At 44.0% G+C, this 24,066-nt stretch overlaps 2 protein-coding genes across 3 annotated transcripts in view; one reads left to right on the top strand and one right to left on the bottom strand.

The window, feature by feature from the left end:
- Positions 1–265: 265 nt before the first annotated feature.
- On the top strand, positions 266–1,770 carry TOMM6 (translocase of outer mitochondrial membrane 6). Of its 2 annotated transcripts, none has more exons than XM_036413701.2 (3): positions 266–640; positions 1,139–1,251; positions 1,460–1,770. In XM_036413701.2, the coding sequence occupies exons 1-2, from the start codon at positions 513–515 to the stop codon at positions 1,233–1,235; spliced, it is 225 nt and encodes a 74-aa protein (XP_036269594.1). In that variant the 5' UTR covers positions 266–512; the 3' UTR covers positions 1,236–1,251; positions 1,460–1,770. The 2 variants fall into 2 exon arrangements, with proteins under 2 accessions (XP_036269594.1, XP_036269593.1); XM_036413700.2 differs by having other exon boundaries at positions 280–640; positions 1,139–1,243.
- A 3,673-nt stretch (positions 1,771–5,443) lies between these two features.
- Positions 5,444–24,066, bottom strand: part of USP49 (ubiquitin specific peptidase 49) — a 57,525-nt gene continuing 38,902 nt past the window's right edge. The window contains exons 3-7 of the mRNA XM_036413678.2: positions 15,806–17,171; positions 14,117–14,321; positions 10,122–10,230; positions 9,368–9,573; positions 5,444–8,360 (exon numbers count right to left, since the gene is read on the bottom strand). Of these exons, the coding sequence (XP_036269571.1) occupies positions 8,170–8,360; positions 9,368–9,573; positions 10,122–10,230; positions 14,117–14,321; positions 15,806–17,143 (2,049 nt within the window). The 5' untranslated portion in view covers positions 17,144–17,171 and the 3' untranslated portion in view covers positions 5,444–8,169. The remainder of the gene's footprint in view (positions 8,361–9,367; positions 9,574–10,121; positions 10,231–14,116; positions 14,322–15,805; positions 17,172–24,066) is intronic.

The raw sequence follows: 24,066 nt of genomic DNA, 5'->3' as shown, positions 1-24,066 counted from the left end.
CGCGGCCCGGAGCAGGGGGAGTCGAGGGGCGGGATGATCTGTAAGGCGGAGGCCGGGACTCCTCGCCCTGTAAAAACCCTAGACACTGGAGTGCTTCCTCTTCAGCCCGCGCATGCTGTGACTTTTGGAGGAGGCTTTCTTGGGTAGCTCCACTCCCCAAAACTACGCAGCCCCTGCTGAGCTAGCCCCTCCTCCAGCCCCGCAGACTGGGTTACTGGGTCCCCGCATCCTGCTGAGCCAATGAGTGGTCACTCAGAGGCCGGGCGAGCCGGAGGCCGGAGAGCGGGAGATGGGACCGCACGCTGGAAGCGCAGACCCGAGCCTGCTCCTCCCCTCGCAGAGCACGTGCACGCTCAGCCCGGGTTCCGCCCCTCCGGAGGGTGTCGGACTCGCTCCAGCCGCGGCGCGCTCCGTTCGCCGGCGGCCGGCGGAAGTACGAGTCCGGAAGTGACGTCATCCCCGTGCGCGGGCGGCGTTCGCTGTCAGGCCTTGCGGAGCGTGGTGGTGCTGCTATGGCTTCCAGCGGGGTCGGGATGAACGCTGGCGGCTCCGCGAATGAAGCCCCAGAGATTCCGGACAACGTGGGAGATTGGCTTCGGGGCGTCTACCGCTTCGCCACGGATAGGAATGATTTCCGGAGGTACCCGAGCCCGAAGCCTGGTTCCCCCGCGGCCGGCGCCCCCGGGTGTTTAGCTGCAGGCATCTAGGCCTCTTCGGGACTGGCCGCGGTTTGCTGAGGGCCTGGCCTCGGAGAGGTCCGTGCGGCAAAAGCCATGTTTTCAGTTACCCTGACCGAGGTGCGGTGGGGGTGGGGGGTGGGTGCGGACTGGGGGGGGGTGCCGGCGGGGGGGGAGAGTCACACACCAGCACACAAACAGGCTTTTCGGCCCTAGATGAGCGTTTGATTGGTCTTTGCATTTGACCTTTCTCTTAATAGACGGACACGAAGTTTAAATAACTGTGTGGGTCTTGGCCAGGCTACGGTGTAAAGATCACCGCCCCTGCAATCTACAAGTGTTTTGCGTCTGGGAGGTTTTTCCAGGGTGGTGGCGGTGTGAAGCCCTTCCCCCCAGTATCTTTGGTTAACCAACGATAAGTGACTCTGACCACAAGGTTAATAGAATAATTCTTTTTCCAGGAACTTGATACTCAATTTGGGACTTTTCGCTGCAGGAGTTTGGCTGGCCAGGAATTTGAGTGACATTGACTTAATGGCACCTCAGCCAGGGATGTAGCCAAATGGGTAAGCAGGTAACAACTGTCTTGTGTGTCTTAAGAGTCCTAGAGGCAGGGAGGAGCAATAATTTTATCAACTATTCACAAAATATAGGAGAGAGACTTGATGTAAAACCTTAGGTAGCTTCACAGTTACATGTTTCCATGTTAGAAGGAATTTGAGTCTACCCATTTCCCTGCAGTGCTTTTACATGACACCTACTGTTGTGTTGTCTGATTGCAGACAGATGGAACCCAAGATGTACTTGAACTTCCAGACACGAGCCTCTGATCTGTGACCATCACAAGACTCTCCCTAATGGCAGCTGAGGTTTGATACAGATGGCTGCCTTCCCTTCCCTGCCCACTTTCCTGCGGAGAGTACTCAGAATCCACTCTGGTCAGCAGTCAGGCTTCAGCTAACATGTTGTCCTGTTTTGTAAAGTTCTGTACATAATTCCTAAGTTTCTGTAGAGAGTGATCTTTGCTCTTTCTTGAGGAATAACCTGATGGTATTTTAACAGTGATCTGAAATAAAGACTGCACTCAAATACAGCCATTTTTTGTTCTTTTAATAAAAAATTTCAGCTTACAAAAACAAGGTGTAAAAAGTTGATTTACAAAAATCATAAAAACATAATTTATATTTCACACATGAGATAGGAACAAGCCCAAACATAGTTGTGGCAGAGGCGGCTTGCTTCATATTAAAAGAAAAAAAGAAATGGAAACTGTAGCCACCATTCATTGATGTCAACGTAGCGTGAAGCTTACTGAGGAATTTCCATCTGGGAGAAGAATCCTTTCGGTGTTGCATAGCATGTTGATGCTCCAGTGGGTTTTCCAGGCACCAGAGAGGCATTGTAAGGGAGTGGGCTTTATTGGTAGAAAGGCAGTGATCGGCAGGTGGAGGCTAGGTGTTAAGTAAGCCTGAGCTGTGGGCACTGAAGTGAGCATGTCTGAGAAAACAGCTTCCTTCACGAGAAAATAGATGTTTTGTGACACTGGAACTTCTGTCGCTGTCCAAGAGTTTGGAGTTCTTTGGAAATGGGAAATGTAATGAACTGGCCTGGAAAGGCTCATGCAGGAGAGATGTGGAGATAGTGACGTGTTCCCCTTGATTTACTCTTCTAGGCATTTAAAAAATACTGCTTTCTGTGCAAGTCTCTTAATGGAACTGGTATGGGATAAGGGAAGTGAATGGGAAAGGAGGGTCAGTGTAAATGTACCACAGTAGTCTACTTACTATGGTTGACAGATATTCCTCTTGACCCTGCTGGCATAAATCTCATTAAGAAAGCTGTTTTGAGAATTAGATTTTTAAATATATCTTCTTTTAAAAAGCACTATATCCTTGTATTAATTTATAGGTCCCATTTGTTAAAAGGAGAGAGTTTGAGCCAGTGAATTCAGGGCTGTGGCTGGCTTAACATGAAACCATGAACCTCTAAGAGTCTACAGTGGGACCACAAAGGATTTGATAGATTTGTATCTTACCAGGTGTTAAGATGGGGAAGGGTCACATATATGAGAGCAAGACTTAAGTTTGAAGCCGTCAACCCCAAAATGGTGACCAGGAAGGAAACTGATGCCACAGCAAAGGTCTAAGCCCTTTCCACCCGTCAGGCCACTGTTAAGACCAGTATGAGCACCTTGTACTTTTTAACAGTGAAACTTACATCCTTGAAGTCTGCTATCAGATCCCATAATTGTGAACAGTGCTATTTCATAAATGCTTTCAAAAATAAAAATCAAAACCCAGCCAGGCTGGTGTGGCTCAGTGGTTGAGTTAGGAGGTCAGTTTGATTCCCGATCAGGGCACATGCCCAGTTTTCGGGCTCAATCCCCATTGTAGGGGGCATGCAGGAGGCAGCAGATAAATAATTCTCATCATTGATGTTTCTATCTCTCCCCCTTCCTTTCTCTGAAATCAATTTAAAAGAAAAATCAAAACCCGCCCTAACTGGTTTGGCTCAGCGGATAGAGCGTCGGCCTGCTAACTGAAAGGTCCCAGGTTTGATTCCAGTCAAGGGCATGTACCTTGGTTGCGGGCACATCCCCAGTAGGGGGTGTGCAGGAGGCAGCTGATTGATATTTCTCATCAATGTTTCTAATTCTCTCTCTTCCTCTGTAAAAAATCAATAAAATATATTTTTTAAAAATCAAAACTCAGTAAAATTAAAATATGGTAGCTTTCAAAAGCACTGAAATTTCACTCAATTTAATGTTTTATATTGTATGTCAATTGTAATTAAACTTATTTTTAAAAATGTTTCAGCTTCAAGTAATATTCACTTTTGGGTGGTTTGTAAAGCCGTATGCTGGTAAGATAAAGTTTGATTTAAACTGACTCAATTCCTCAAAGTGATGAGATTAGCAAATAAAGCTACCAAATTTACAATTTCAGAAATCGTGGTGAGTAATCATTCTATGAATGAAAGTGCTGCTTCCACCATTCCAACAGATAGCATTCTCCCCAAAGGAAATCAGTTTTATATCCTGTTAGTTTTCAGCCCTGGCTAATAACACGGTACTATGAAAATCTCCTTACACTGCCTACTTAAGATTTTAAATGGAAACTTGCCAGTAAAATAAGTATGGAGAGGGTCTACAAAAATGACCATTCACCTCAATGCTATAGTAGCTATGGTGTACTTAGGGCAATGTGTAGATTGAAAGAGTACACAGTGGTTAAAGTCAAAGTCTTAGACCAAGAGAATGGTTAACTTAAATGTGAAAGATATAAGTAAACTCAGTCATATTTGGAAGGCGCTGTCGGCAGTAGTGCTGACTTGAAAGAATCTGAGCCTCCAGGGGATCCAGTTACCTGGTAAAAAATTAAGTGGCAGTGGGAGGTTGTACTCCAAATATAGAACCTCCTCACCTAATTAAGCCAGCAGTTACGCGGAGAGACCCAGGTATGAAATGTGCTGTCAGGGGTGAGCTCTTTAAACGTCCTTTGGTGAAGTCTCATGAGCTCAGTGGCAGCCTTAGGGCAGAGTAAAAGGAAATGCTGCAAACAGCTGGAGGTGAGCAGACGGGGTTCTCACCTTCCACAGCCACGCAGCACCATTCCGGTCGGCACCTGCTGGCAAAGGGGACTGTGGCAGTTCTTTGAGCCTTCTCTCTAGCAAACTACACAGTGCACGGGCTTGCCTTACAATCTAAGTCAAAGGTTCACATACAGGGACTGTGTTCTACACTGCTTTCTGAAATTTTCTGCAAAAGAAATTTAGAATTAATGAAGGTAGTACTTCAAGGGAGCCATTTTTGTTTGACTCTTACTATAAGTTGTCCAGCATTAGAAAAACAAAAGCCTTTTCTCAGCATTTGTGCTCTCCCAACCAGCTGGGAAAGCAACCTTCCGCTCATAAGATATAACTGAGACCGGGGAATAGTATATGGTTAAGAAGGGGTGGCCTTCCCAGCCTGACTGAACGGGCTTGAGTAAATGTTTTGAACATAAAAGGGGTGGCGAAAAAGAATGGGATACATAGTCTGCCTTGAAAAGCAGACATTTCATGAGTAATCACAAATATTTTGGACATTACATAAAATTTCAGATTTTGCTGGTAAGAACAATTTGCTTTCCACACATGAGACATGAAACACTTTTAAAAAGTCTGATACCAAATGTCCTTTACACTATACAGACCAATATGCCACTTGACAAGAAGGATTCCTTTCCCTTAATCTTTTCAATCCCATGCAAACCATAATTGGGTACAAGGCACCAAATTTTATGAATTATATAAAATTAATTCACAAAGCTTTATCAGTAAGAAAACAAACTCCATTCTCCTTCCCTGCCTGCCCACCCACATCCCTCCCTCCACACCCGACCAAATTTTCCTTCTGCACTACTGTCGACCTCTCTCAGGCTTATGCTGGGGCCTCTAGGGCCATGCCCCACTGCCAGCCATCCCACCCCATTAGTTCTTGCAATAGGACAGAGCTGTAAGCCAGAGAAGGGAACTCAGACGCTCACTCACTAGAAGCCTTGTCATTACAAACAAAAATAAACTCTGCTATTGAGTCCATAGGACACATTAACACTTCTACAGTTTCCAATTTTATTCATAACATGTAAAGAGACATCTGGAAATTCTTTATGGTGTGGCACTGCCCCCCTCAGTCTAAGAGGGGCTGGATCAAAGCTGCCAAGAGCTCTGCCCACCATTTAATAAGAGCTTCAGATTCTAGCTGTTGAGGGCATTCCTAATCTTCCCGCTAGTATGAATGCTCATCTCCGAGGCAACCACAAGTATGAAGGTCAAGCTAAACTGAGGTAAAAACCCTTTCTGAGGGCAGGGTGCATTCATCTTGGCTGGCTACAACGGAAGTAAACACACCAGCCAACTGCTAAGGGCTCTTGGAGCAGGATGCTAACTACTTATCTGGGAGAGAAGCAGGTCCGGACGGCTCAGTTAAGAAATGTTGGGTTTGATTTGGCAGCATCTAGTCAACTTCTACCTGGTTCTTATTTTCTTTTAGAATGTTTCAATGTAAAGTAAGATGCAACTAAGAAATTCATCTACTTCCAATATGCAATTAAATTAAAAGCAAAGGGACAATTCCCTCACAACAACCGTTGATTTCTGCAGCAGGGAACTTTTCTTTAATAAAAACCTTCATAAATACTAACTGATCAACAGCATCTAGTGTTGCTGCCTCTGGGTACCTGAGGAGTGTGTGACTGCAGGGGCACCTCCACGAGTGTGCAGCCTAGTGAGGATTCTGATATGGTGTCTATTCCAACTCATTTTGAACAATTTTGTTAATTTGATAAAGGGGTGTTCAACTAACGTAAGCCCTTTTTACAGTTTTAATCTACTTAATATGCCTTATAATATTTGGTATAAAACTATTTCTAAAAGTTAAATTTGAAAATCTTTTTAATTTTCCATTAAATGTTCATTTTTTTCCCCCCTCAAATATTTCCCCCTGGACAGCCTGAGGGATGAAGTAGATGCTCTATGCTTCTCCATTTGTAAGTTATCTTTTTCTAGAATAATAAATATAGCATTCAATGAGAGATGAGGCACAATTTACATTTCCCCCCCTTTTTTTTTCTCTCCCGATTGTTTTTAGTTAATGGGCTTTTCTGTTGCCACAAAAAGTCATCACCAGTCATTCCGACTTAAAATGTGGATCTGGAGAGGATAGCTTCCCATCAGAGCCTCTGGCAGCATACGCAGCTGTGACACTTTAAAACAGTGTCCAGGACGTGGGCCCAGGCCAAGCTCATACAAAGGAGCCTATAGCAGACAATATAAGCCAAACAGCATAAAAAATGCCATACGCTATTGCTTCCAAATAAAAGCTAAATATTACAGAAACCTCACAGTGTTGGAAAAAGCAAGTGTAATTTAAAATATAGGAACTCTCCCTTTCTTATCAGGGTGAGCCATTTTCTTCCTGAATGTCCTCCATGTGTCAGTGCTGTCTGGCAGGTCCCAGGGGAGAGTTAATCTCCAAAGAGGGAAAAATCAAGTGCTCCAGATCTGCTCCAGAATGTGGCTTGTCAATAGCACTAAAGCTACGACCCTTGTTTGTTACCCTCTCTTTTCTCAACTCCCCATCCCTTCCTGAACTCCCCTCCATATCTTACTCCCTTCAAGTGACAACTGTACTTCTACCTGAACTGAAAAGTTTATATGACATACTCAGTCAAAAGATGAGCATTCACATGGCAAGCTGAGGCATCTACAGCAACCCCAGAACAAGAGTTGCAGTTTGCGTTCACTTGAGTCTTAAGTGAAGGATTAAGAAGGGAAGTTCAGCGGTGCCCGAGGAGGAGGAAGGTCTCCCTCTGGGCTACTTCATTCCACTTAGAGACTGGCCCCGGGCAGAAAGGTCTGTTTTGCTAGCACTGGAGTAGAGGACAGGGCACTCTTGCTTTCTCTGGTGGACTCTGTGGCTGATCAGATTTGGGAGGTAACAAGCCAGAGCCACCAGCAGTAAACTGTTCAGACATATGGGGACAGCTTCCCTAAGCCCTTGGAAAGCAAAAGCTCCCCAAACCCTCCAGGAGCAAGAAGCTGTGAGCTAAGAAAAGCTCATGCTGCACCAGGTGAGATCAGGTGACGGGCATTCAGATAAGCCCCGGGCCACCGGCTATTCCCACCCACCCTCAACTGAGTTCTGAGAAAGCCTCAGACCATTGACCTCAATAAAGACCAATTTAAACTAAACCCTAGAACCAGGGATTCGCTACCGAACTGAGTATCCTTAGGCTACGAAGAACATGTCAGTTAACTGCTTCCCTGTATGAACCTTTCCTTTAGAACGAAGGAATGTTCACGCTGGTCTCCGAAGCCCCAGGGAAGGTATGACACATGACAAATCTTCCATTTTGCATGGGGAAATTTGCTCCATGCATCTCATTCCACTCTTTAACTATCCTCTCCTCCCCCCTAAGTAAGTCTGCGAGTTTTCAACCCCTGAAGATTACTTCCTTTGTAGGAACAACTCCTTAGACTTCACCTGCTGCCTCAGAACTAATCCCATCAGGAAAGCTGCCAGCCCAGGCCCCCACCCCCTCATGTGCTTTGTCCTGAGCTGCTTACATCAGGAGGATTCTTCTGGTGCTGCAAGGAGGCCCTGATTAGCAGGGGAATCACATAATGGAAAAACATGGCTGCTCTCCCATCTGGATATGATCAGCTTACTCCCTCTTTGCTCTACCCAGATCCCTCTATATTCAGAAGTAACTGATGAAACTTCATACGAGTTATGACTTTTGATTTGTTTTATCAGAGGAGGGACTTTCCAAATCCATTCAAAACAAAGTGACTACATATTTTATGATAGCATGAGTCACCTGGTACCTCTGCTCTAGACCCAGTAAGGCAAACCCAGTAACTTGTTCCTGCAGTAAACCTCATTTCCTATCAGGAAAGATGAATGGACACCAACAGTTTAAGAGCAAGCCAGTCTGTGATGTGCCTCCATTCAGGGGAAGGTCCGTGGCCTGCCCTCATTATGGTTGCTGGGCTGCACCTGAGCTTGGAGATGGGTTTCAGAGAGTTTTGCATTGCCCTGAACTGTCCTTTGAGTGTAAAAAAGGATGTAGGCTTGAGTTTTGCACACTTCCTCGACATTGCATACATTCAGCCTTGAGTCATTGCAGTGCACCCAAAAACCTAGGAAACCAAAGGAAAGAAAGCGTAAATGATGGCCCACTTATATTTCTAATCAGCAGGCAAAACCAGGAGATGAAGAAAGGGACAGAGAAGTGTGAATAGAGCCAACCCTTGACTACTGGTGGTGGTGCTGTGGAGTGCAGGGGAGACACGTAAATGAAACCAAGAGGCTTCCCTGTAACCACTAGCTTTAACCCCACCAAACCCCACCAAACCCCACCACATTACTGCTTACAATATCACCCGACTGGAATTTTTATCCTTATTTTATTCAAATGTTTTCATTCCCCATTAGGGCCTTCCACAAAGACAGCCAAGAGACTGAGGGCAAAGACGGGGAAAGGAGGAGGATGAAAGGGGGCATGGAAATAGAGAGGAATGCTAAAGGAACAGTTAGAAGGAATAAAAGTTTTTTGTCCATAGGCTCCCTCTGGCTGCCCAAAGGCTGAGGGTTCACGATCAGTACACTGAAGAGACCTCGCAGCGCACCTGCCCCAGCGCAGTAGATGAGAGGCTCTGCTCTCGGGACAAGGACTGAAAACTTCTTGGGAGGGACCCTTGTCCCCCCACACCTCCCATGGTAAGGGATGGAGTAAAGATAGAGTGAATGCTAAGAAAGTGCCCTCAACTTTATTAGAAGTCGAGGCTAGTGAGATTCATGCAATACCTCCATGAGGCTAGCTGGGTCATATAATTTCTGCATAACCAAAAAGAAAACAGGTCTGCAGCAGAAGTATTAATAATAATGATAACCTCTAACATGGAGCATAATGTGCTAGGCACCGTGCTAGTAAGCACTTTTTACATGTGTCAGTTCTTGTTAATTTTAAAAATAATCTCATGTTGTTATTTAGTGATTTATCAAAAATTTGAATTAAACTTCCATAATTCTTTCATCTGGATTTAAATGTATGTAATATCCCACTAGAGATGAAAAGGAAAGCAATGAGATGTGGACAAACCACCCTTTTCAGTGTCCCCCACCCTACAGAGTAAAGCGCACGCACCTCCCTCTGTGTTGTAGCAATAGGCTGTGTAGTGTCCTGAGCCAAACCCTTTCCCGTGATGCATGACCACTGCGGAGAGATCATAGGCAAAGGTCTCTTTGTCAAGAGAGGAGAGCATGTCCCTGCAGCAGTAAGGTTCCATGGTTAATACCTGGTCAAAGACGACATGGACCCCAATCTTCTCTCGATGATTACGGCCAGACCACCTAGAACATAGATATAAACTTCTTATCAGTAAAAGGTGGCATATGTGATCATAGATAGAGGTAGGTAGAACTAGGAACTGAGAAAACGGAACCTTCAGCTTTGGTTTTCACATTAATAAGATGGTAGTAATTAATGTCCACATACACTTCTGGTGAATGTTCCACAAGGTACTCTGAAACTACAGATCCCTCATTAGCAATTCAGGCAGTAATCTTTTGTAGTTTACTGCCTGCTCTTTTCACAGATACTCTCATACTTTATTCTGAAGATGACTCTACATAAGCCAAAGCGAGGCTAAAAAACCTTCAAGCACAGACACCGGTGCAGGCTAGCCAATAAAAAGGGCCATGAGGGCAGAAACCCAGTCCTGCTGGGCCCAACATCTTGTCTCACTGGGCACGACTCATTTAATCTCCACGGAAAGCACAAGGTCCCCGAGGAACCTCCGTCCCCTCCCAACAGCAAAGACATTTGCCCCCACCGTGTGCCTTTGAAGCTGCTGTTCCTATGGTTCACAGCCACGTGGGATGCCCGAGAACAAGCTCACCTGAATCTTTTAAGGTGCAGCCGGAGGACCTGAGGTAGTCTGTAGATCATTAACTGCTTCCTAGCTTCACTCAGAACAAGGGGTTTGGGGTTGGATTTTCGTCGTTTGCCTAAATGGTTTGGGAAGGTATAAGACAGACTATGAGGAATCTCATTCTCTCCTAGCCATGGCAGACAATGACTTGCCACTCAATATGCATTCTTCTTATTTCTTAGTATTTAACCTCAATTTTATTTGGGGCAGCTCTATGGCCCTCTGTAGGACTCTGTAGGACATTTACATGTAATGTCTCCGTAGGACATTACATGTCTGCATGCAGTGTCCATGGGAGTACTAGCCCAGATAAAGGGAATGATTGTGTGACACTGTTGGGATGGCAGCTTAAAGAAGGCTGACTCAGCTGTAAGGTGCATCCTTTGTCCTTCCCACTGTTTACAACTGTTGTAAATAATTGCCCTTGGACTATGAGGTAATTTTAAGGATGAAGTTCTGAACTAAGGTAGTAAAGCTGAAAGATGGAGGAAACTTGGGTCCCAATAACCATGCAAGCCCCTGAAGACCCTTTGGACTTCATTATATAACAAACAAAAAAAATCACTTCTTATTTTAAGTTATTGTTATTTGAGCTGACTTAACAGCAACTAAACCTAATCCTGATTACTTCCACTTTCAAATGTTTGCCATCAGCAATTTCCAAAATTGGTATGGGTTTAGGATGGTACACTCCTGATGGCATGGGCTTATTAATGGAATATAATATCATATGCACAGAGGCACATGTTAGGGTTCTATGCTTTCACTAGTAAATATGTGCTTATAACTTAAATTATGATGTACCATAATATAAACTTATAGACTTTTTGTTTTCATCAGAAAGGCCTAATTCTATTTTCTGTTCACAGCTAGTTGTATGCTATTGGACATGTTATTCAAATTCTGAATCTCAGTTTGCTCTCCTGTAAAATGGGGAATGCTGCATGTATATTTCAGGCTTAGAAAAAACGTAAGAGGATACAGTATTACTAAAGGGCAAAGTATTTAAACAGATTTTCCCCCTCTAGCATGATAAGCTTGTGACATATACAAATATTTAGAAAATAATGTTTTTTGGTTTTATATTTCTATGCTGTACCTAGTTCCTTAAACATGTTTCTTGGATAAAAGCACAGTGCTGGACGTGCTGCACAAATTCACCCAGTCCAAAGCAGAATCAGTGTTCAGATTTCAATTTTGTTTCTAAAGCCACTGAATTTTAGGATATGCATTTTTTAGTTACAGCAAATAAACAATGGAAATAAAGTTCTCTTAATGTTCTTTGGAAGCCTTCTTATAACCATTCACCGATGACTGCTCTGCTATTAATTAAATGGGTGAATGGATGGGAATGTGAAATTAGGGTCCACGTGTGTTGCTTGCTGATTGTCTCTGAGCTGTTGGTATCAAGGTCTCAGTGTCTGAAGTGTTTGGGATCTGATTCCAAGTCCTCTCTAGACCACTCGTGATAGGAAGCAAATCACAAGCAGGTGACGTATCATGGAGCTCTCTGTGACAGTATAATGCGGAGCTGTTGCTTCTCTAACAGACTGCTGCAGGGTGAGTGTGCCATCGCATTTAGTAGGGTTGGCGGTCATGATATGTGGGGGCATGAACAGAAAGAGAATTCAGAGCAGGGCCTGGCCTTATTTTACATTCCCTTTCACAGCAGATTTTTAAAAATTATTGCAGCTCTGCCTGGGAACCATGGCAGTGACTGCCACTGTCAGCAGAGGGAGTGTGTGAGCTAAGATGAAAACCATATAGGACCTGGCTTTGTTCCCTAAAATGAAATTCACAAAGAAAAAAAAATTACTGATTCAATTGAGATTGACCAGTTCTGTCTCTATTTGATTAAGCTGGCCACATAGAGAGGTAGAAAGCTGATAGTTTTGAAAATTCACAAGCAAAAGATAAATTCATTTCATCCCTTTACCACAGTTTTCCTTCCCTGCTATTACTTTAACTTGCCTAGAGAAATCCTGGTAAACTGGAACATCTGGAAACCAGAAAAACAACCCTTTCTTGCAAAAATAAATAAAAGTATTTCTTGCCTTTTCTATCATGTCAGAAATGATGAAATTAAAGCTATTAATATCCTTACAAGTAAAAGGCTTATGAATCACTATTAAAAAACAAAACAGATACTACTCTAATATATATAATGGGGAACAGGTCAAGTAAGTCTGCAGTTATCTAAGTTCAGCATTTCAATTTTTATTTTAAAGTAGCAAAATAGCATCAAGTATTACTTTTTATTTTTGTCCTAATTCTTTATAGAGAACAGGTTACCCACAATTTACTATTTTAAAAAAACATATGCAAATAATATATTAAGGTTTTTGTTCACAAAACTTGTATTATTTGGCTGCAAGTTGATTTCTACATCTCTGCACAATCCATTAATTTTAGTTTCCAAATCCTTATATGCAAAAAACCCAAACTTGAGCTTTTAAACATCTGCTCTGCATTTCCTCTGTATATGCTGAGTTAACAGAGTATTGAGCTTTAGTGTGGCAAGACAGAAGGGGCCCTGCATAACATGCCCACGTAACCACATGGAAAAGGTTCCACTTTTTGTTGTTGTTAATCCTCACCTGAGGATATTTTTCCATTGATTTTTAGGGAGAGTCAAAGAGAGGGGGAGAGACAGAGAGAAACATCGATGTGAGAGAAACCCATCAATTGGTTGCCTTGTGCACAAGCCCTGAACAGGGCCCGGGCAGGAGAGGAGCCTGCAATCAAGGTACATGCCCTTGATTGGAATCAAACCTGGGACCCTTTGGTCCGCAGGCCAACTCTCTATCCAGAGCCAAACTGGAGAGGGTGAGTTCCACTTTTAAATTAAAGCCACAAGCCATGCCTGGGTGGCTCTGCTGATTGGAGCATGGTCCCATACATCAAAATAGTTGCAGGTTTGATCCTTGGTCAGGAGCATATAGGAGGCAATCAATGTTTCTCATACTGATGGCCTCCTTTCCCCCCTTTCTCCCCCACCTTCCTTCTCTCCCTCCCCCATATCTATCTATCTATCTATCTATCTATCTATCTATCTACCTACCTACCTACCTACCTACATATCTATCAATCAATGAAACATATCCTTGGGCGAGGATTAAAAAAATTAAACATTTTAAATTAATGTCATGATAAATACTTCCTCTTGACAGCCTCCAAAATGCCAACCTTTCAAGCATACAAAGAAACAAGTGTAGAATGTACTTCCAGAGAGCAATGCACCTTATGATTTGCTTTCTTGATTTTACTGTGCAGACCTGCAGCATCACTCCTAACACTTTAAATCTACACATTCAATACAAAGGTAACTTTTCTGATGCCACAGCTCTCCAACAGGCTATGCCATCTGAACTTAAATAAGACCTGTCAGACTCAGTAATCATGAATTTCATGAGGAGCTCTACAGTAAAAGGCTTATGAATCACTATAAGAAGTATTCACATTCTTAGAGTCCCCATTTCATGTTCAAATGCCTCCCAAAATAACAGCTAATGTCAATCAGCAGAAGTCAAAGGAGGCACCACTCCTAGATTTGTTTAAAAATATTTTTATTGATTTTTAGAGAGAGAAGAAGGGAGAAGGGGGGGCGAGAGAGAAACATTGATATGAGAGTGACACATCAATCAACTGCCTTCTGCACACATCCTACCAGGGATCGAGCCTGCAACCTAGGCATGTGCCCTGACTGGAAATCGAACTGGCAACTTTTTGGTGCACAGGATCATGCCCAACCAATTGAGCCATATCAGCCAGAACGGTTTTATTTTTTAATGTCCATATGCTTATTTTCAGTAAAATGGGAAGAAGAAAAAATCTTTAAAACATGCTTTAGAACCACTCAATATCATCAGCCAGTGTTACTTCTGACTAAGGGGGCAAAGAAAGCACCTTAAACTGATATTCCAGTCATACACCCCACTCTCCCCTCCAACCCCCGCACTCACTGTTACACTGGTCACAAGCGTAGACTCTCCCTTCCAGGGCCTCTGTCTCTGTGAACTTGGCCAGCATCTCGGTGAGCAGGCACTCTGACTGATTCAAAGGGACAAAGCCCTTTTCTATGCAGTGATAGCGTTCAGGGAATTCCAGGGACAGATCCCAAAAGGGCTCAATGGTGTTGGATTTGTAACTGCATGATATACATGTGACCTAGAATGAAAAAAAATAACTTACAGGTATATAACTCCATTCTTCCCAAATACGTTTTTGCTTGCTTTATTCGAGACACATACTTGATCAAAACTAAGTACAGTAGGCCCTCGGGTTATGTTGGAGACTCATTCCTACAGTGCGATGTAACGCGATTTTTGCCCTAAGTTGGAACCCACCTACATAAGCACCTATGTCACTCACGTGGAGCACATACAAAGCAGCAATGAAGTGAGCCAGTAAAAAACAAAAACAAAAACAAAAAACCTTATAAAAATATTTTATTTGTAATATTAAATATTAAATATAACTTTAAGAGAGTTAGAGCATGCTACTTCTGTATATATTTCTAACTATGTGATGCTATCTGGAACTGGAAAGCCATCTGGCACAGAGGTTATTACCTACACCTTTCTCTCTCCTCATCTAAAGCAGGCTCTACCAGACTCAGTGCTGTGGTACAAACTGCAAGTCATCGGGGAATCAGTCTGAGATGGAGAATTTGCAGATTCCTGTCTGCTTTTTATCTTCACCCTCCTTCCTCTTCCAGACTTTGCTCCTTCCATGCAATCCTAACTTGCCTCTCTCGTTGCCCCTGGTTCTTGCAGCACCCCTACACTGATCCGTGACCACAGAGCCTCAAAGTACTTTGTGATTAGACCTCCTCAGATGCACCTTTATAACCTTCCCAGATGTACCTTTGTCCTGATTCTTGGACCTTCAAGGGATAAAGTAAATGCCCGTAAGTACTCCCCTTTCAAATGCTAAAAACTTAAATAAACTTTCTCTTCCCTTAGTACACATCATTCTTTTAAAACCCTAAATGCCAAGACACATACCACAGTAGCAAGTATAGAGGTTTTACTTGAATCTCTTAAGTTGCCCACCTTTTTAACTTTATAAAATTCTCTTTCTGCATATTCTCACAAATCTAGGAGTCACTGCTTCTGTCTGTACATGGCTAAAGATTCAGTAATGGAAAGGTAATGGGGAACAGGAGGGCGGCTTGTTTAGGCCTTTGGCATCCTCCTAACTAATCCCCTTCCATGTGTGTAAAGAATGTCGTTAGTAAGAATACACACTCTTTCAAAATATCATGGAACCAGGGTTACAGGCAAACCGTTCAGTTTCCTAAAACTGATTAAAGATGTCATGCCAACCATGGGTACTTAATTATACAGAGAATATTACGTTATCCATATCGTCATTAAAGGGTAAAGACATTAATTGAAAATGAAGCGATACAGCAAGTTACACTGAAAATCTTCCCAGAAAGAGGCAGGAGGGAAGTTCACCAACAAGGCCATCACGGTGTACAGTACAGTGAAAGGTACGATGGCTGCCCTCCATCAGGGATAATTATAGCTATGTTGGTTACCCCATTAACCCAACAGCCTACAGGAGGCACTAATGGAAAGCCCAAGCACTAACATCCAAGCTCCCTCCAATGGGCAGAGCTGGGGTTAGGACGGACACACACCTACCTGACTGAGTAGCTGCCCGTGGAATATGGTGTTCACCACCTTTAGCACCTGCTTGGTGAGCTTCCTCTGGGAGAAGGGGATGAGGATCCGGCGCGCTGTGCCCTCCGACTCGAGTTCCTGCTGCACCTTGTGCAATAGCTCACAGAGGAACTCCTGAGCGTCCTGCTGGTCATAGCCTCGGAAGGCAGGGATCAGACTCCATACGGAGTGAAGCATGGCGAAGGGTGACACCAGGGCCCACTTCCCGGACCACATGACTCGGAAAAGAGTGTGCAGTTCATGGCAGAGGGAGATGTGCTTTGAGCCGGGCTCCTTGTTCTGGATGAGTTCTAGGCTCTTGGTGATGGAGGCGCCGCCATTCCAGAAGAGACCATCCCGCTGGCAAGACTCAGCCCTGTGGCTCCTTGGCGACAGCTCGGTGGCTGAGCTGCTGGCCAGCCTGCCCAAGAGTGGGTCCTTCCTGCCGGTGGCTCTGTTCAAGAGCTGCTCCGTTTCGGAAGGGTCGAGGTTCAAGAAACACTCTCGGAACTTCTGGAGGTGGCTGAGCACCTGCAGGATGGAGTTCATGTAGCACGTGTTGCCCAGGTTGCGCAGGCCAGTGACGCCCGGAGCCACGGCTGGTGTCCGGCGCGGGAGGCGGCCCCCGGTGGGTGTGCGCCTGCGGGCGGCGGGGCGCTGGGCAGAGGCGCGGGGTGCGTGCAGCAGCAGGCGGGCGCTCTTGCGCGGAGGGGCGCTAGCCAGCTCCTCCAGCAGCTGCCGCTTGACCTCCAGCCGCCGCTGCCTCGCTGCCTCCCTCTTGCGCTCCAGGGCCTCCTCCCGCCGCTGCTCCTCCAATCTTGCCTGGCCGCGGGAGCTCTTCTCAAACCAGAGCCGCAGCGTCTTGGCCAGCAGGCGCTGGCGCCGGTGCCAGAGAGCCCTGAGCATCTGCGGCTGTCCCTGAGGAGTGCGTGGCGGCGGGGACGTGTCCTCGCCAGAGGCCATGGAGCGCAGAGTCCGACCTCGCCTCCCCAGCAGGTCCTGCTTCTGGCCCCTGACCGCCAGGAGAGCGCTTCTCAGCAGCTTCAGGTCCCCCTCGGGGTTATCATTGAGCACGTAGTCCTTGCACAGGTAACAGAACACATAGAGATCCCGGACCTCCATGGCTAGCGGGTGTCCGGTCTCTTCAAAGTGCTTAAGGGCGTGGTCCTCAATGTAGCGACCGCAGGCCACGTGCGAGCACTTGAGACAAGCCCACACGGACTCTGTGGTGGCGCACTCCCTGCAGCACCACTTCTGAGGGTTCAGGATGGAGTGGTCCTGGGCCAGCCGCAACCGCCCTACATGTTTGCATCTATCCATGTCTTACAGAAGGCTCCACTCTTCCAACCTGGCACAGCAGGACCCCCAAAAGAGAGAGAGGCAGAGAGAAACAAAAGCTTTCAGCAAAGTATTTTCCTAGAAAAAGGCTTGCAACTGGCATTTTCAACTCAATGTTTATTAGTTTTCTATTCAAAATTGGTTCCTTTGTGCCCTGGCTGGTACGACTCATTGGATAGAGTATCGGCCTGCAGACTCGAGGGCCCCAGGTTCGATTCCGGTCAAGGGCATGTACTTTGGTTGCAGGCACATACCCAGTGGGGAGTGTGCAGGAGGCAGCTGATCGATGTTTTTAGCTCTCTATCTCCCTTCCTCTCTGTAAAAAATCAATGAAATATATATTTTTTAAAATATTGGTTCCTTTGGAAGTAAGCTTTTTAAAAAGTAAAGCAAATTTAACATGGAATGAGAATTACAGAAAGACAGTTAAGTCCCCTGAAAATGAAGAATTATAAAATATGGGGGGAAGGGCCTCACACCAATTTGAAACTTTAAATTTTCTAAGCCTGTTTTAATTCTTGGGTATCAACTAATTTTTATGTGAGGCTGATTTTGTGTTCCCTAGGAAAGTCATTACCTTATTTCACATTGCACCCAACTGGTCAACTAGGGAAAGAAACTTGTTTTCTAAACCATTTCTAAAATGATGAGGTCCTGGAGGGAATACTAATTAAGATTCTGGTTGTATGAAGAAAGAAACAGCTCTAGCCGTTTTGTCTCAGTGGATGGATAGAGCACCGGCCTGCAGACCAAAGGGTCGCCGGTTGAATTCCCAGCTTTGATTTCAGGCTCCTCGCCTGCTGCAGGAGGCAACCAATCGATGTAAGTTCCTAAACCACCTCTGAGCATCAGAATTCCCTAGGGTACTTCTGTGTACAGATTTCTGGTGATGACTCCAAATCTGATGAATCAAGAGTCTGTGGAGGGTCAAAACCGGTTGGCTCAGTGGATAGAGTGTCAGCCTGTGAACTGAAGGTCCCAGGTTTGATTCCGGTCAAAGGCATATACCTGGGTTGCAGGCACATTCCCAGTAGGGGGTGTGCAGGAGGCAGCTGATCAATGATTCTCTCTCATCGACGTTTCTGGCTCTCTCTCTCTCTCTCCCTTCCTCTCTGTAAAAAATCAATAAAATATATTTTTTTTTAAAAAGAGTCTGTGGAGGGGTCTAAAACCTGCATTTTAAGCAGGGTCTACAGATGACTCATTTGGACATTAAAACCTTAAAACAGCTGCACTAAATCTAATAAATGGTATAGGAATGAAGAACTCCTCATAGAAATCAAAGAATTGTTTTTCTCAAAATCTTCGTTAGGCCAGCACTGCCCAAAAGAACTTGTTGTGAAGTGGAAATGTTCTTTAGCTGCACTGTCCAATACTGTACTGATCTGCCCACTGAGCACTTGAAATGCAGCTAGTGAGACTGAGGGGTTGAACTTTTAACTTTTTTTTATTTACTTTTTACTTTTAACTTTTTTAATTTACTTTTAATTAATTTAAATTTTAAAAGCCACATGTAGCTAATAAGTGCCATGTTAAATAGCACAGACTTGAATATGCCAGGACATATCTTTAGCTCATTCAGCTTTTCTTTTTGTTTTCTTTCCTGTGAAAGATTCATTACTGAATCATATCTGAATAGCTTCTTGCAACTCAAAACTTGGCAAAGTCCCCATTTTAGCCAATAGGATGGTCTATGTGTCTTTAGGAATTTAATTGCCCCTGAGATCACATGAAACACAGCACAACTTCAAATCCTACAGACTACTTCTGTGAATGGGAATCACAGCAACACAACATCAGAACACGGAGGCCTTGTGAAATCAACTCCTGTGTTAGAAAAAAATATGCTGGAATAACTAAAAGCCAAAGTAGAAAAACAGTAAAATTCCATACTCTCTCCATTGAGAGCCATCAAATGGAAAGGGCACTCTGGAAACTCTTCCTTCTGATTTCATTTTCTGATCTATAAATCTGCTGGTCACGCACATCCTTTCCTGCACAGCCCTTTTCCCATTACAAATCTGTCATGGGGACTTACTGACCTGCCATATGGCAGAGTAAATCCGTTCAGAAGAACACAGGGGCACTCTGCACCTCACCTCACTGATTTCAGCGGGGCAGACTAGCTTCTCTAGAGGAAAACATCTGAACATGAAATGGAAATCACCCAAAAGTGACACACAAAAAAGAAGCCACCTTAATCTACACACCAAATAAATAAACAGAACACAGTATCTCAGGTATACTAAGTCCAAGAAAGACAAAATGTTCCACTTTATTTAAGAACAAGGCCTAACACCCACAGGCATGAAGGACATTCTTCTGACATGTACACCTTTTCCAGTGTGACAGGCACCCAAAACCCAAAGGAGATAAACTTCAGTGTAACTGGGATAGAATATGATGTGTTTTTAACTGTTCTCGGGCATTAGGTAGGTCAGAAACTTTAAATAAATGTCTTGCACACCTTGGATCTGTCTGCACATAAAGTAAACCTGATAAAATATGAATTTTGTTCCCTTAATTACCACAGTTTTATTTTAAAAATTGGAACCAACTGGAGCTAAAAACTATGATCATTTAAAAGTATCAGCCCTGCCAAAACCGGTTTGGCTCAATGTATAGAACGTTGGCTTGGGGACTGAAAGATCCCGGATTCGAGTCCCGTCAAGGGCATGTACCTTGGTTGCGGGCATATCCCCAGTAGGGGGTGTGCAAGAGGCAGCTGATTGATGACTCTCTCTCATTGATGTTTCTAACTCTATCTCTCTCCCTTCTACTCTGTACAAAATCAATAAAAATATATATAAAAAAAAAAAAGTATCAGCCCTAACCCGTTTGGCTCAGTGGATAGAGAATAGGCCTGTGGACTGAAAGGTCCCAGATTCAGTTCCGGTCAAGGGCATGTACCTTGCTTGTGGGCACATCTCCAGTGCAGGGTGTATAGGAGAGAGCTGATTGATGTTTCTCTCATCCATGTTTCTCTCTACCCCTCTCCCTTCCTCTCTATAAAAAAAATCAATAAAGTGTATTTTAAAAAAACAAAAGTATCATACTATAGTTATTATCTCTAAGATAATAAATTAAAAGAAGATAATGAAATCTTTTCAATTCTTCCTTTGTTCTGATAAGAAACTTCTAGATTTATCACGTTATTATGAGATGACTGAACACTATAATCATTCAAAAATCGATAGCTTGAAAATATGATACATCTTTTAATTGAACTATTCCAATTATTCTCAAACTTGAGGCCCAGTGCACAAAATTCGTGCATGGGGTGGGAGGGGTGTTCCTCAGCTCAGCCTGCACCTTCTCCAATCTGGGATCAGGTCTAAACAGGCAGTTGGACATCCCTCACAATCAGGACTGCTGGCTCCCTAATGTTCGCCTGCCTGCCTTCCTGATTGCCCCTAACTGCTTCTGCCTGCCAGCCTGATAACTCCCTAACTACTCCCATGCCAGTTTGATTGATGCCTAACTGCTCCTCTGCCAGCCTGTTTGCCCCTAACTTCCCTCCTCTGCCAGCCTGGCCACTCCTAACTGCCCTCCCCTGCAGGGCTGATCGCCTCTCAACTGCCCTCCCTTGCAGGCCTGGTGCCTCCCAACTGCCCTCCCCTGCTGGCCATCTTGTGTCCACATAGGGGCAGGATCTTTGACCACATGGGGGCAGCCATCTTGTGTGTTGCAGTGATGGTCAATCTGCATATTACTCTTTTATTAAATAGGCTAGAGGCCTGGTGCATGAGTGGGGGCCAGCTGGTTTGCCCTGAAGGGTATCCTAGATCAGGGTGGGGGTTCCCTTGAAGTGTGGGGTGGCCTGGGCAAGGGGCCTGTGGTGGTTTGCAGGCAGGCCACGCCCCCCCTTACTCCCCTGCCCCCAGCAACCCAAGCAGAGGCCCTGGTATCTGAAATTTATTTATCTTCTACAATTGAAACTTTGTAGCCTGGAGCGGAGCCAAGTCCCCTGCTCCCCGCCATTTCTGTTGGGGTTCATGTATCTTCTATAATTGAAACTTTGCAGCCTTGAGCGGAGGCCTAGGCCAGCCAGGGCAGGTGGAAAGCTTGGCTTCCTCTATTGCCGGAGAAACCCAAGCCTCTCAACTGCTCTTTGTGGCTTCAGCCATCTTTGTTGGGTTTAATTTGCATACTCACTCTGATTGGCTGGCGGGCATGGCTTGAGTGGAGTGATGGTTAATTTGCATATTACTCTTTTATTAGGTAGGATAGGAAATTTCTTAGCTCATCCTAAATGCATTTCTGCATCACCGGAAATAAAATTTCTGGGGGGAGGGATAAACAAAAGTAAAATAGGGGGAAAAAATAACTAAAGAGAATCTATCTACTTTAAGGAGATGCCAATATTTTCTCTCTCATTGTATTAATTTCTTTTCAGTTTTTAACTAAGGACAGTGGAATAATCCTGCCTGGTCTTGGTGAGAACAAGTGGCATAAATTCCGGCATCAAAGAGAGCAGACACTATGGTAACATGCTGACAGCCTTCATTTACATAAAAGAATACTAATTATGTGGTATCATCAGCATCTGTGATTTTGCTCACTGCCATATGAGACAGTGCAGGATATTTTAACCCTTAAACTTACTAAATGTACCTTAAATTATGCATACCACAAAACCTGCAAAGACTACTTGAAGAGACACAGTGAATATATTTTTACAAATAACAAGTGCTAAAAAATGCATTTTATTTTGGACAACATCTTATTTCCAAGAGATAAGAGAAAATATAATGTAACATTAATAAACAATTAAGAAAAAGTTTTTTTTTTAAAAAAATAACATAAAAATCATATTAAGATACAATTAATAACCCTACAGGGAAGAATGCTACATTTTAGAATACTCTGTAAGGCTTTAAAAGGCTGTCTTATAAGAGCAATGAAACTAGCCTTTGAATTTTTATATTATGGTTAAAATTTAAAAAAAACCACAAATGTATAAAAAATAAAAAAGTAGGGACAGTGTGGGGCTGGGGATGGTGAACGGGGTGCAGTGTTCACATTCTCCCTGGGTGTGGGTGTGTGGATAAGAGATAATCTATAGGTCAGAGGGCAGCTCACAGACCCCTGGAGAGGTTGAGTTTTCTGACCTGAGAACTGGAATGGCAACTTGAACATCAGCTCTTGACCACAGATGGTATGATGTTGTGCTGGGTGTGCCAGAGCCTCAAGAGCCGTGCTGTCACTCCTTTGGTGTCAATAATCAAGTGCTGATGTTCAAGAACGAGTTTGTCTAAGCAACAAATTTAAGGTTATGCCTGTGTGATAATGTCTCTCACCTGCTCTAGGGCACTTTCTTTAATGAAAAAAGAGTAGAGCTCATCTAGGGAGCAGGGCTGCACACAAACCACCCTGGGTTCCAGGGGCAGGGGGTATGCCTGCTGCGGAGCAGGGAAATGACCAACAGAACAACCAGCAATGCCTCTGCTCTGTACCCAATACCAACTTCTCTAACAAATGCTTTGCTCTGTATGGAATATGTAAGAGCAAAGCATTTAAGAGCCAGAGCTGGGCCTCTATTCCTTGGGTCTCTGTTCTGTTGTTTACCTCCTTCCCCTCCAGGTATGAGTACACTCAAGCCTCTCGTCAGGAGACACAGACAGACCCCAGTTTGCCCTGCCTCTAGCCTATCCTTGACACTCTAGCTCTCCGTCTGCCTACTTATTTCTTGCAAGTAGAATGTGCAGCTTCATGTTCCTCACAACTCACTCCTTAACACCTTCAATTCATGGAAACTATTTTCTCAAAAGGTCATTAGCAATTTCCTTCCAGCTAAGTTCACTATTAGCCTTTTCTCAGTCCCCATCCGCATCTATTTGGCACTAGACACTGAACACATTCACTCCTGCATTTCAGGCTACTGTACTCTTCTGGTTTCTTCCTCTGTCTGTAATCACACCTTCTGTTTCCATATGTGCCTCTCTTCCTTGAAACCTAGGCTTTCCTTAAGGTACTGTCCTCGGCTCTTTTCTCAGTGATTTCATCTATTCCTAGAACGTCAAGTATCATTTTTATTAGATAATGTACTTTAAATCTCACAAATACTCTTCTTTAAAACCACTTTATTGTGATATTGTTTACATACCATAAAATTTACTCATTTAAAGCAAAATAATTTTTAGTACATTCACCGAGTCATATAAATACCTCTGAATAAAAAAATTATTTCCATTCATTGCAAAGACTCAGCCTCAGTTGAATCTTTTGATTCTGATATCTGCATTATGGTGTACTACTATTAATGATATTTGCAAGATGAAGCTACTGACCATGTGTTGTACTTTTTTGTTTGTTTGGTAGCAGTGATGTTCACGCCCTGAGCTATATACACTGTCTCATCCAGGTCTCCTGGTGATCAAGATATGAAAGATGACTGAAAAAGAGCTAAGAAGATACCATCTTCAGAACAAAGCTAAGCTAGCTGGCCTTCAAGGAATCAGACTTTTTTTAGAGAGAGGAAGTGAGAGAGAGTTAAAAACATCGATTGGTTGCCTTCTGTATGTGCTGCGACAGGAGACCAAACCCACAACCTGATTATGTGCCCTGAGTTAGAATCGAACCTATGATCCTTCAGTGCATGGACGATGCTCAACCAATAGAGCCATGCTGGCTAGGGGAAGGGATCAGACTTTTAATTTACTAACCTAATATTTCTGCCAGAGAAGTCTATGCCTGAAACTTAACCCCTTCTTGAGTATAGTAGACTAGGGCAAGGTGGCCAAAGAAGAATGCTCGTATTAAATTCAGAGAAATTCTGAATAAACTGGAAGAACTCTCTGGCTCTCCCTGTCTCCCTGCCTTCCCCTTAAAAATGTTACCTGTGGCTCAGTCTATGCAGAGAAGGGGCAGTCAACAGTGCAGGACAACGGGTTGGCTGAATAAGG

The sequence above is a fragment of the Pipistrellus kuhlii genome, unplaced genomic scaffold (assembly GCF_014108245.1).
Source record: "Pipistrellus kuhlii isolate mPipKuh1 unplaced genomic scaffold, mPipKuh1.p scaffold_m20_p_5, whole genome shotgun sequence".
Taxonomy (NCBI): domain Eukaryota; kingdom Metazoa; phylum Chordata; class Mammalia; order Chiroptera; family Vespertilionidae; genus Pipistrellus; species Pipistrellus kuhlii.
Note: the sequence above shows the minus strand (reverse complement) of the source record. Positions and strands in the feature narration are given on the sequence as shown.

Coding starts and splice junctions, on each gene's coding strand:
- TOMM6 (XM_036413701.2), top strand. CDS start 513: ATGGCTTCCAGCGGGGTCGGGATGAACGCTGGCGGCTCCGCGAATGAA. Junction 641..1,138: donor GATAGGAATGATTTCCGGAG/GTACCCGAGCCC, acceptor TTCTTTTTCCAG/GAACTTGATACTCAATTTGG.